Source organism: Augochlora pura, chromosome 5, assembly GCF_028453695.1.
Source record: "Augochlora pura isolate Apur16 chromosome 5, APUR_v2.2.1, whole genome shotgun sequence".
Taxonomy (NCBI): Eukaryota; Metazoa; Arthropoda; class Insecta; order Hymenoptera; family Halictidae; genus Augochlora; species Augochlora pura.
In genome coordinates, this window is record NC_135776.1 from 15,571,057 (window position 1) to 15,584,705 (window position 13,649).

General features: G+C 40.7%; 1 protein-coding gene across 2 annotated transcripts in view; it reads left to right on the forward strand.

Annotated features, from left to right (window-relative positions):
* The window catches only part of Ssp3 (short spindle 3), a 49,500-nt gene that overhangs the window by 30,741 nt on the left and 5,110 nt on the right, over nt 1-13,649 (forward strand). For both annotated transcript variants that reach the window (XR_013494023.1, XM_078180062.1), the window contains exons 12-13: nt 5,331-5,760; nt 8,245-8,436. Coding sequence is in view for 1 of the 2 variants with exons in the window: in XM_078180062.1 (XP_078036188.1) it covers nt 5,331-5,760; nt 8,245-8,436 (622 nt within the window). In the remaining variant the exon portion in view is untranslated. The remainder of the gene's footprint in view (nt 1-5,330; nt 5,761-8,244; nt 8,437-13,649) is intronic.

Below are 13,649 nucleotides of genomic sequence, written 5' to 3' on the forward strand. Positions count from 1 at the left end.
GATCTTTGAATCGAAAATAGCAACGAAAATTGCTTAAAATCGATCGTTTAAGAAATGCGAGAAGTATTTAACCCTTTGCACTCGAAACCATTTCAACTGGAAATCTAAAATATTTGTCGAGGCTTACAACATTTTATATATTATGGAATTAAATGTTGTAACTCGTATATCTTCTAGAATTTATATATATCATGTGTTATAACAGCTCTCAACAATTTTCTAAATACAATTTGACAAAAATGATTCTGCAACGTGGCATGACCATTTTTAGGGGCGTCTTAGACTCGACCGCAAAGGGTTAAATATCGTCGACTGAAAACGATTATATTCATAGCGAAAATTCCATTGCGACGCTTCGGGCGGTTCAAAAGTTACAACAATTCTCCGTACCGGCGTGCGATTCGAAGGATCGCCCAGAGGGGGTGGGGTGGGGGGTAGATCCGTGTTTCCGATCTTCACGCACGTCTGGCCGAAGATACCGGGGGGAGGACGGAGCATGCATCATCGCTCTCCCCCTCCTAAGATTCCGATCTATCATTGAATGTTTGCGGGGGGGTTCGAGCAAATACATTGAATTTATTTATTATCCAGCCGGGGCCGCCTCCAGAAGCCCGCAGCGGCCCGAGCAATCACTACCCCAGCGCTGCCATTAGCTAACCATATGATTATTTCATAGCGAGAGGACACAGGGGTGCATATCTTTAGGGCTGGTGCGCTCTGCTGCTGCTGCTGCAGTTGCTTGCGCGATTTCGCGGTGCAATACGAGAGAGAGAGAGAGAGCCGGGCCGTGCGCGACTCCTGGTGGGTAATTGAACTAATTCATTTACATAACCGGGGGTAGGAGAAGTGTGTGCGAGAACAGCAATTTCACCGATCGCTGCGACGATCCGGTCGCGCACGTATTAACCGGATGAATTTTCCCTCGGAATCGAGGGGATTTTCTGACATACTTATGGCTTTGGCGACCATTTTCTGCGGACAGGGTGCGGTGACGATGAGGCACGCGAGTGGAACGATCGCTATTGTGAGAAGAAATTATGGTGGCTACCTGTGGCCTGGTGGAGCTGGTTACTATTCGCTATATGGAATTGCTTGGTTTTTCATCAGAATTAACTTTGCGTTTATCGAATAAGATGTATTACATTTTGTTTATACGATAATTGTCTTGCGCAATAAGTTGATTATATCTGGAAAGAGACTGAAGACACCATGATTGGTCAAACCACACAGTAACTAGCTCCACCATATGTCGATTTGACTTCTCCTTTTTTCAGGTATAATAATGTATTATTACGTATAAAAACAGAGTCGATAACCAATCGACGCTAGTAACGTATCAAGTCTAATAATATCGTTAATAACATTAAACATTAAAAATTGTTATATATTTAACATCTACTGTTATTTGTTAAACAACCAATATGATTCATTTCTATTCCCATTCAATCTTGCGAATCTTTCATCGCGAAACGTTGCGGTTTCCATGTGCTTTTTCCCGGCCGATTCCCAAACGGTGAAATTTAATATTTGTTGCTTGTAATACACCGATATACGAGCTTAACGAAAACACGGCGCCGCGAGGAATACTGATTCCGTCGATGCGTTGCATAATTCATCGCTACGTACATAGAACGTAGGGCAAAGACGCTTAAGCTCTGTCACTTCAATGACGGAGGCAACGGAGTACAATGGGCGAACACGAACAGCCGATAATACTACCGATACTTTTCGCTACTATTCCGAGGGATTCGGTAAATACGCTAATAAAATGCAACGGGATGCGCGGCGCGGCCGGATTAGAATCGCCCGAGTCGTAGGTACACTTTCGCAGCCTATAATAACATGAATGATAGCCAAGAGGGGGGGCCCCCCGTGCGTGTCCTTCCTCGATGTAATAATTCTGGTTGGGAGAGTTGATCCGCCTACGATTCGATCTGCCCAAGATCCGCACAGTCAATAGAATCGGTTGACCCCTTTATTCAGACGCTCCTCCTTCATACCGAGGCAATTCTTTAAATCTTATATAATTCACCGTCCTTAGAAACATTCGCGTATCGAACTCGAGCGATATTTAACCCTCCGCACCCGAAGCTGCTTCAACTGAAAAATCTGAAATAATTTTCCTAACTTATAGTATTTCCATTTTATGTGATAAAGTGCATTTTATGCATACAGAATTGATTCAATTATCTTATCATTTGATTGATTAACAATTATCTAAATCTAAACTTTGTTAGTGTAAAGTTTATTTTAGAACGTGACAGAATAATTCTGGTGGTGTCTCGGAGTCACCACTCGAGTGCAAAGGGTTAATAATTATTCGACGTATTATCTTTGTCTTTCTTTATCCGCCATCTGCTTTACAATATTTTATTTCATTCGTTAGTATTTTCGTTAATTTGCAGCGGTGAATACTAGGATAATTAGAGAGGCACTGTTTCACTGTTAGATCTGTTTTTAATGCAAAATAGTAAATATTAGGGTTCTTAAGGGTGGTTTTTCCCAAAGTACTTTTATTATTTTATTTTATTTTATTTATTTTATTAATATTCTAAAATATCAATAGCCGATATTTATTGTGCAAAATATTCATCGAGCTCCGTTTTCATTTCGCTTTCGGATTTCTCATATTTATCACTGAGAGAATTTTTTAACGAGAGATACAAATAATAATCGAATGGGGCGTGTCTAATAGGTTAAATTGGAGATTACTGTATTACCATGCAATCGTAAAAGAATTTGACTTTGACAAAACAGATCGCCTGCGGGAATTTTTATTAACCCTTTGCACTCGAAGCCATATTAACTGTAAATGTGAAATAATTAATAATTATCCTGGCTCATAGTATTTCTATAGTATGCAATAAAGTGCACTTTTATGCGTACCTAATTAATTCTTGCGACTCGTAGTAACAGTTTCGCTACTCAACAATTTTTTAAATCTAAACTTTATTGTTATAAAAATTATATGCACAGCAATAAAATAATTTTAATAGTGCCTCAGCGTCATCATTCGAGTGCAAAGGGTTAACACGTTCTATGTCGAGCTATTTTTACTCGACTCTTCATTCTAGTCATTTATTATTTCACCAAAACTTGCTGTATTATCTGTAATTATTATATATATTATAATAATCGTATATAATAATAAAACAAATTCGTTACGATCCATTCGTGTGGTGAAAATTAATTCTTTAATTCTAGATTTGTTATAAACTATTTTTCAGCCCATTAAATAAACGTACAAGCATGTGCCATCGATGGTACGGAACGTGTTAACAAACCTCCGTCGATCTCAAACTGTAGTATACATCACAGGACTTGGTGCACCCTGCACGTTCTGTCGCGATTTCGTGAAAGTCGCGAGTGTCGGCAGGACAAAGTCGTGTGCCGTCCTCTTAGCCGGTTGATCGCTCGCCGCTTTAACCAGACGCGTTTTCAATCGTTCGTAATTAATAGGTGCTCCCATGCACCGTGCTAGGAACGTATCAATCGCGGAGGGGGAGAGTAACGTCGCCGTCCTATTATCGTGTTCGGTAAGGGTTACGCTACTCGAAAAGTCCCCGCTGGTGTGTGCCCCCCCCCCCTCCCCCTTTGCCCCGCGGTGGTAAAACCGGGGGGGCCCCCTCCGAGCGGCAGGGACGACGCGCGTGTCGAGTTCAGTGGCGTTGGATTAGCTTCCAGCTAGTTATGATTAGAAGAGACAGTTGGCCCTCCACCACCGAACTACTCCATATTCCAATACTCATCGGCGGTAGCTGAGCGTGGCCCCGGCCATGTCAGTGTTTCGGCGGGAAGGGGCGGCGATAATACGCACTGACAGGCGCGCACCCTCGACAGGCCGGTCTCGCTCAGGGGGCAGCCAGTGAAAGGAAGGGTGGAGGGTGCCGCACGAGAGAAGAAAAACATATACAACAACCCGATAGAATGAGCATCGCATGCGCCGACGCTTCCACCTCCCCGTTTTCTCTCTCTCTCTCTTTCTCTCTCTCTGTTCCGCTCCTCCGGCTCTTTCGCTCGCTCGCTTGCGAGATCGCGAGCGCGCGCGCGCGCGAGAACGCTCGGAGAATTACCCACTGATGTTATAATCCTCTCGTGTTACGCCGTCGCACATGCTGTCCTGTAAGCAATACATTGTTGTTTTTTCGCCGGCTCCCTGCCACCCCCTCCCCCTCTCTCTCTCTGTCTGCCGTTTTATGACGCCGGGATCTATCGGTACCCATATGCACACTTCGCTGCCAAGGACCAGACACCGTCTCTATCCGACGTGCACCGACTGGAACAAGCGAGTCAAGTCTTTGTTCCGTCGGGGGACAGCGCGAATTGACGAGCGATTGATGCCGACGTTGCACGCTGCTGCTAACTTTTTTTCGGAAAGTCCAGCTTCGAAAAGCTGACGGGCTGTGTATCAACGCGTGTCACGGCTCTGAGGCGAGTTAAAATTTATTCTTGACCGTTTTTGGGGATGAAAGGCGTGTTTATACGGTCTTACAAAGTTTATCGGTATATGTATACCAAAGGCGTAAATTTACGGCATATTTATTAACGCTTTTTGTTAAATTATCAATTATTATCTTTAGGATAATTATTATCTATTAAGGAATGGGCAAATTATGTGAACTAAGAATTGCTTAGAAAAGCACGTGGGATTGATGAAGATTAGGAAGTTATTATTATATAATATTACATATGTTATATTAGGCGTGTAATATATAATAAATAGTTTAATAGAGCGGGACAACATTCAATATATTTTTGTATTAGGTTTTTCTTCTTTTGTATTAGCCACTCTCTCTTCCGTATTGCCTCGCCCACTTTTATATTAGTTCCTCCCTTTTATGGGTGTTCTTTTTGGCTAGACCACTCCCTTTTATTACTAGAGTCCGCCTCCGTTCAGTTTTAATCCGACTCTTTTGAAGCTTAGTCCGATTCTTTTGAGATTCAACCCACGTCCTTTGAGATTTAATCTGCCTTCTTTGAGGTTCAACCAGCCTTTTTTGAAGTTGAAACATTTGAGATCAAAACCGCCTTCTGTAAGGTTGTACCCACCTCCTCTAAGATTGCACCCGCCCTTTCCTGGATAAACCCTGCCCCCTTCGATGTTATCCCGCCCCTTTAAAATCTGCAAAGGAGAAAAATCGGCATAAAACAGCTCAATCAAATTTACCCTGCAACTACCACTACGGAAAGAGTTACAGGCTTGAAATTCTACTCAAATTAATTTTTCCTGGTCAACGATCGAACAGTATCAGAGTCATTGACATAACCTCTAAGATCACTTTTGCCCATCTCCCTCAACGACCCCTTTAAAATTATCATTTCTGTTACAGATATCTAGTAGCAGGTGGCTTGATCGATCGAGTTTCGCGGCACAGTCGCGCGCTAGTCGAAACCGATTTCTTCGTGGATCAAGATCACGAATCGCCGCTGGTAATATCCTCCTACGATCTCATCTTCCGGATGTGTTGCCACCTGAAGAAATCGACGGATCAGGACATTGGCAGCATACCTGAAAACAACAACAACAATAACGTAGAACAGACGAGCGTCGAGTCGCATCTACTTTCGACTTTGTCCTCGACCGAAGTCGCAGGTGCAATCGGTGCACTCTATGCCGCCGTTGCACTGATCCCGCAGAATCAGAAGGGGTCCTCGCCGACCCCTAATCAAACCACGATGACGCAGTCGACGAGGATTTTAGTTGTACGTTGCATCAGGCTGCTCAAGTCGATCGCGGAGTTGAATCTTCAGAGATTACAGGTAAGGTATACTTTTCTCGATTATACTTCTCTTTTGATATTTGATGCGTTGACCCTTGCACTACGAGTTCTTTGATAACTGTGTTGGTTAATGCTTTTTTGCTATTAATAAATTCCTTCGCGAGACAGATAATTTATATTTTTCTATGATATATATATTTATTATTAATTTTATATAATATAAGATAATATGATATGATATAACGTAATATAGTATGTAGTATAGTACAGTATAGTATAATAATAATAATAATAATAATAATAATAATAATAATAATATATATATAATAATATATACAATGCTAATAATATAATATAATATAATGCATACGAATATATAAATTTAAATGGCAAAAGCATTTCGTCATTAGCTTATTTCAGGCATTGATAAAATCATGGGACGATATTATATTCAACGTTCTCCATTTACTGTCGCTTCCTAGATTATTTCCGATGCAAGACACTCAATCTCCCCAGGCAAGATGGATTCATTCATAATCTGTATAATCATTCATACTTTATTTGAAAGTCGATATTAGAAATATCTGTGCTGCAGTTATTAATCCATTTCGAACAGTGCAACCATTAAATTGCTGTCAAAATAATCGATTTCACCAGATCTCTAATGAACAATATATACAGTAACGCGCGATAGTATTGGAACGAGTAACTTTTCAATAATTCGATCAAGAACCGAATTCAATTTTGTTAAGACGTGTATTTATACTAGTTTATTAGACAGCGGCTGAGAAATTGTTTCGAAAAATTGCAATTCGTCTCTTAAAACTCTCGCTTTTTATCTTATTTTTCTTGCGACCACAGTGAAAATATTATTATATTTGAATATAGTAATATATAATAATATATATCATTTATTTCTTCTAAATGAAAACAAAATTTGGTTCATCCATTATTAAAATCTAGTAACCAAAATTCGCTTTGTTCGTGAAAAAAAATTGCCTCCTCCTATCGCAGTAATTATTAAAAATGATCAAGATTACTTAATCAAGATACCTATCAAAGAAACTGTACTGCAAAGGGTTAAAAGTCTCTCGAACGCTTCCACGTTTCCCTGCGCGTCGTGCCGCGTTATCGAAGGTTTATAATGTCGCCGTACGGCAGCCCGTTCGATTGAAAAAAGAGAAAAGAAGAATTATACTCGAAGTAACCGCGAATGGTTCCCGTCATTAGATCGAGCACCGTAGAAAGTGCAATGGAGACATCACGTGTCCTAAGGGGGGGCTCGTCTGTCAGGACAGAAAGCCCTCCCGTGAAGTCTGCAATGATCAAACCACGAATTGAATCGAAACCTCGCGCCCCCCGTCTATAAAAACTATAAGGGCTATCCCGTGTCCCGTAGGAGAGCCTGGCGAGTCCCGTGGGACTCCCGCGCCCCGATTATCCATAGCGAACACAGCGGCCGCCGTTTGCTTCGAAACCAACGTTTATTATCTATTCTCTTTGACTTACCGGGGCTGGCATGCTAACTGGCATCGAGCTGCGCGTTTCATTCTTCCGAAACCTGTCCTCCGTTAGCTCTTTGGAACAATGATTGCGGTTTTGAGTCATCGCGATCCATGCTGCGCGCCTTGACCAAGAATAAGTTCGAATAACGGTTAACCCCTTCGCCGTACCATTTTCTTTACATTTGCTATAATTTGTTCGATCGCGCTAATTTCTCAAAATGGAATTTTATATTTATTGCGTGCACACATCTACTCGAATGTTTTAATATTAATGACGAGAGAATGAGATTTGGTTCCTACTTAAAGGAATGGATGAACATTCATACCTAACAGCTTATTGTTATTAATCTCCATCACGGGTCTGACTCGTTATAGTACGGCTAGGGGTTAATACTATTCATAATTATTTAAGGACTTAATATATATTAATATAATATAGTATTAGTATACTGTATTTAGTAGTATGCAGTAAATAGTATATTAATGACAGTATAATATTGCATAATAATATATCTATTGTATACTATCGTATATTACTATGTCCATTACATACGCGCCCGATGAAAACCGCGACTAATCAGACTCGAAATATTGATCACTCTACTCTAATCATTATACTGTGGATCTTTATGCAAAATAAAAATTGTCTTTATCGATTGCAAACAATGGAAGGCCACTTTGGAATTTCGTTCTTTCTCTAATGATTTTAATAGAACAAGAACAATATAATCATACTTCTGAATCATTTTAAACCTTCTACTGTTTTCATAGTTTTCTATACTCATTTTTGACACCTTGCTACAAGTGTACAAAATCCGCAGTATAGTAAGCCTGTCGCCTTCTCCTATAATGATCGAATTTTGGCAAAAGATCGCAGATTTTAGTAAAAGAAAAAAGGCGAAGCACTTTGAAATATTGAACCCATCAAATGTGATTTACATGGTCATGTAGATTTACATAGAGAAAATGAATTTTTAAGTCGAACAGCACACATCGAAATCCAAATCTTCTAATTTCAGAATCTGTTGGGAGCCGAGGGCACCAGCTTGCAATGGCGACTGATAGCTAGTCATGTGATAACCAGATTATCGCGGGATCCAATATCGCACAAGCCAGAAATTGGATGTGCGCAGAACACTAGTGGTACTTACATCCTGTCGCAACTGTTCCAGGTCCTCGGCTATTTTGCAGTTAATAATCCGGAGAATCAGGTGAGAGAACAGATTGTTTGTAAAGATTGTAGAACATTCATTTCTAGGAACTGTAGTGAGCTTAATATACATGGTTAAGTATCTTCTGCTACTTGTGTATTTTGCTAGTCCGTCCATTGCTAGAATATACGTGAATAATTTGCAATAAACGTAACAATCGAGTGGAGGCTATCGAGCATAAAACACTCCGCTTATTTCACTTTCGGATTTCTCACATTTATTATGGAGAGAATTTTTTAACGAGAGAAACAAGTGATAATCGGATGGGGCAAGGTCATTGCGATGGATGGAAAAATATTTATAGTATATAATAGTATAGTATATATAATATAGTATAGTATAGTACAGTATAGTACAGTACAGTATAGTATAGTATATAATAATATCTTAACAACGCTGTGATATATATAATAATATTGTTATGATATTCTATAATAATATATTATCGTAACATTGTGCTGATTAGAAAAAATATGTGTATCAAATATTATACAATATCATATCATCATACAATCTCATAACATGATATTCTTCACAACGCAAAATCATTTCGATATCGTACAATATATTAACCCCTTGACATTGTGCCGAATGGTAAATATAAATTGGAATTTCTTGCACATGTTGCACTTCTAAATGCAAAGTGAAAGTTGGACACAGCTTTTAGAAACAAAATGTCCGCCCGTTCTTCTACATCCGATTAAACGTTGAACGAATCGGCACACGCGACCAATGTTTACTCTCGCGGAGAACCTCATCTATATGCAAAGTCTGATATCGATGACAGGGGGCTCGGCGAATACAATTAAAAAACAACAACTTTTGTTTTAAAAACATAATGGTTCGATAAAGCTTGTGTATTTTTCTATACGTTCGAGCAACCTCGCATGCGTAAAACAATTAGGGAAGAGTGCGATTTAATCATTCGCGTAGACCTGGTCGGACACAAAAATATAAACTTTTTTTTTATAAATAAATCGTTTCGCAAACAATTTTAAACGGAAAGAAGTAATAATATTGTACCGGGAATGTTATTGAAATTTTTATTATAATTATTATTATGATTTAATATATTATACGATTGAAACTCTTACGTTAATTGTTTAAATCATCGAGTTAGAACAAACGGAAGTAACTTGTTAGCAACGATATAGAATAGCAATATTATTATAACAGTAATATTAATAGAATTTTGTTACTATTATAATTATTTTTATGATATTATAACATATTACCCGATCGAAACTATCAACTTAATTACTTGAGTTCTCGCGAGTCGGTACGACGGCTGCAATCAACTTTGGCCCCCGTTTAAAAATAAAGTTACTACTTCGCAAACAACCGCGGCGACTTGATGCCGCTGGGCGAGCCTCCGGTATCGTTTGTATAATGAACCGTGAATAAAACTGTCCGAAACAGTCTTGAAAGTTACATACGCCTGTTTGTCGCGTGTCCGTAAACTCGGCGATAAAGCGACTGGAGCTACTGAAATAGGCAGGAATAAATTGCGCCGGCTGCGAGAATATTCGTGAGGAATTTGGTGAGGAAACGATTAGCCGTGCCGCTGTCCCGAGTAAAACTTTCAAGCAGTCTGCAGATTTAATGAAACGCTGAAGATTGAACCACGATTTTCGGAACGATCCTGCAGAAACTTCGGGCAAAGTGGTGCAACAGTGAGCGGGAAAACAGCCGATTTCGCTTAACTGTCCTGCTATTGACAGCGTTCAACGAACCTTTTTATCGATCATGCTCGGATTCGTAAATATTTCAGTCGATGTTGCACCCACCCCCAGGATCAAGGCTGGAGAGAAACAGATTTTAAAAACATATTAATATATGATTCATTCGACACACATGACACACTCGAAGTCATTTCAACTGCAAATCTGAAATAATTTTTCTGGCTTTTACTATTTTTCCATTTCATATAATAAAATTCATTCCGTGCATATGAAATTGAGTCCGGTGACTCGTATAACAGTTACACTTTCATCAATTTTTTTAATCTAAGCAGTAACGATATCTATAAAAATAATTTTGAAATGTGCTACAACAACTTCAATGGCGCCGCAGAGTCGCCACTCGGGTGCAAAGGGATGACACGTTTGCTACAGCATATATGCTACTAGCATATAAAAAAATATGACAATTCGCGCACTCGAACGAGACGTGACCAAGCAATTGGTCACGATTAAAACCAGATCCGTCTAGTCTACAATAGCGAAAATCCTTTCGATTCGACGCCCCGAATTTCCGGCTCCCGTCGATCGAGGGAATCGTCCTGCGCCGGGCAATCTATCAATCGACGCCACCCGGTATATTCGCGGCCGATGCAGCGGCAGCACGCGGCGAAGAAGGAAGAAGAAACTGTTAGACACAACACACTCAGCGGACCTCCCATCAATATACGGCCGAATGCAGTTAAGATATATTTACTCGGTTCCATTCCATACGTCAGCCCCGTGCACGCACACGACGCTCGCGGCGAGAAGGGTGCATCAATCCCGGCGCCTGCATCGGGATATGTAGCGCTGAGTGCACCGGCGACGTCGCGCATTCGTCTTTCGTCGGCCTTTTTTAAGGAGGCCCCTGTTGCAGCTACCCGATGCCGTTACCACCGCCGCCGCCGTCGCCGCCGCTGCTGCCCCCAAAGTGCATCCGATACACAGGCCCGGGGAAACTGGAGGAAAAACGCTTTTAACCTGCGCTGATTCAACCGGTGAATCGTACGGGTTCTGTGGGTGGTGAGGGTGGGGGGCGACGGGGGTGGACCGGCTCGCAACTCGGCACGATTTATGCGCGTAACCGAACGGTGTTTTTAGTGGCCGCCGAAGAAGGACGAGCGAGGAGCGGGCATTGATTTCGTGAACTGCTTCGTCGCGACGGTGGTTTGGGAACTCGAAAAACGCAGCGTTTTCAAGGAAAAACATATGTTTTGCACGGGAACAGCGGCTTTAACTCTTTCGGTACGAGCGCCGGATACGTTAGGGTGGCCCTTCAGCTTTTTCCGCGCCGCGATATGCGCGACCTCGAGGTACTATGATCGATGAAAATTCGTGATACAGTGTGCACTAGATAACGGATGCCGCTAATATTCCTAGGACAACGATACATAATCATTTAACCCCTTACCGTACTATTTTCCTCGTGGTTACGATGAGCACTTTTTCTCCAGTAATAATTTCTTAGAAGAAGAAAAAATATTTATTGCGTTTGTCTACATTTATTTAATTGGTTAGATACCGATGACAAGAGGACGGAATTTTATTTCGGCTTAAACAGATAGGAATAACATTTATACTTAACAAGATATTGATAGAAATCACTACGACGAGCCAGACTCGTCAAAATACGGCGAGGGGTTAATCAAGATTGAATTGGTACGAAGTTTGGCTACCAAACCAATTCATGGAGAACGACTTTATGAACCGCGTCTTTACGCGCCATTTGCTTCTTGAGCAACACAAACAAAATCCTTTTTTAACACGTTCCGTGCCGAGCCGTATTTAGTCGACTTTTCATTCTGGTCAATCGACGCTTTAAAAATCGATATATCATTTTTATTTATTCAGTATTGTCAATATGACTATGAAGCAGACTTATTATGGATCCATTCTTTTGGTGGAAATTAATTCTACGATTCTAAACTTGCCGTAAAATATTTTTCTAACGCGTTAAATAGACATTTAAGCGTGTACCTGATGTAAATTGATAAATCAATTTTAAACAACAAATACGATCGATTGTTATATGCGCACCAAACACAAACTAAAACCACTGCTCAAGGATAACATAAACAGCAACAAAATCAAGGACCTATTAAAATTTCTGAGAGATACAGGCTTAATAAAGAAAATATAAGCTCTATTTAAATAAAAGGTCGCTAATAGCCTTGCAGCTGATGCGACGTAAAACCTCTAAGAAAAAAAAAACAAATACGATCGATTGTTTTCAAATGAAAAAGAAAGGAAGAAACATATGGGACAGGCTAATATTTAATTCTGTTAAATTTCGCGCGCCTTCGCACAGAGAGAAAACCCTGAATATCGGCGTGAACGTGTTGAACCGATTCGTAAGGCATTCGAGAGGTTCTAAGATCGTCGCGTCGCTAAATAAAAAGAAAGAGCTCATGAGGAATAGAAATCGTGAGTAACGGCGTTCCACCGGGCATCAATTTGGTATTTTTGACCGATAGTATATTCACGCGGCGAGATAGCGCGGTAGACGCGTTTCTCCTCGGTTCACCGAGATAGCCACACCGTCGGAGAGCAGACCGGCACGTGAAAATATCTGTCGGTCTGGCGCCTTCGGGAACGCTGCCACAACTATTTTCTTTCCCCTCCGCGCGACTATCGGCGTCCCATTTTTTCGAGATATCGTGAGCCCTTCGGAAATTACCGTGGCATTCGATCTATGCCGGCGGACATTCGGGAAAAATGGCCAGCCGGAGGAGCCCGGTGATTGGACACGGGTTCGGAACGACCCTCGATATACAGGCTGCTCTCTGTCCGTTGCCAGCCTAATTGTTCTGTTTATGGGCTTTCGCTTATCCTTGGGCTCTCTCTCCTATGAGATTACGCCCGGAACCCGGTGCCCAAAATCGGGGACCAACTTTCAAAATGGACGCTGCCTCCTATCGATATACGAAATTGTGTTTATGCCGTTTTAACGAGGGCGTCGGGAACTTTTCTTTTTAATGGGTTCTATTTGGAACAGTGCTTACAGGGCTCGCTTTCGGAAAGGTTCTTCTTGCTTCTGTAACAGCTCGAACGAGGTTGTACTTTGATGTTAACAGCAGCGAGACTATAATTGGAACTGTTATTGATGACGGAAAAGGAATATGATAAATTATAGTAAAGAATAAATATGATCTGGTAGAGTAGCTGCTTTGTTTTCTTCGCGCGATTAGGTGGATGAAAATTGAGGGAGGGAAGCTCTGTAGAATTTCGTGTCTTTATTTAACCCTTTGGCTACGGCAGACTTTGGCACGGTCGTAGTTTCTCGTTAGACATGCATTTCTGAGGATGTATATTAAAATATTCAAAATATTGAATTCTGTTACATTATACCAATATTACTTGAAGTGAACAATAATATTAAGCTTTTTTACAATATATATATAGCATAAATATTACACAATATATAATTAATGAAATTTAATAATAAACGGGGGCGAAATTTGATCTTGACGCCTATTGGCGCCTACAGTACCG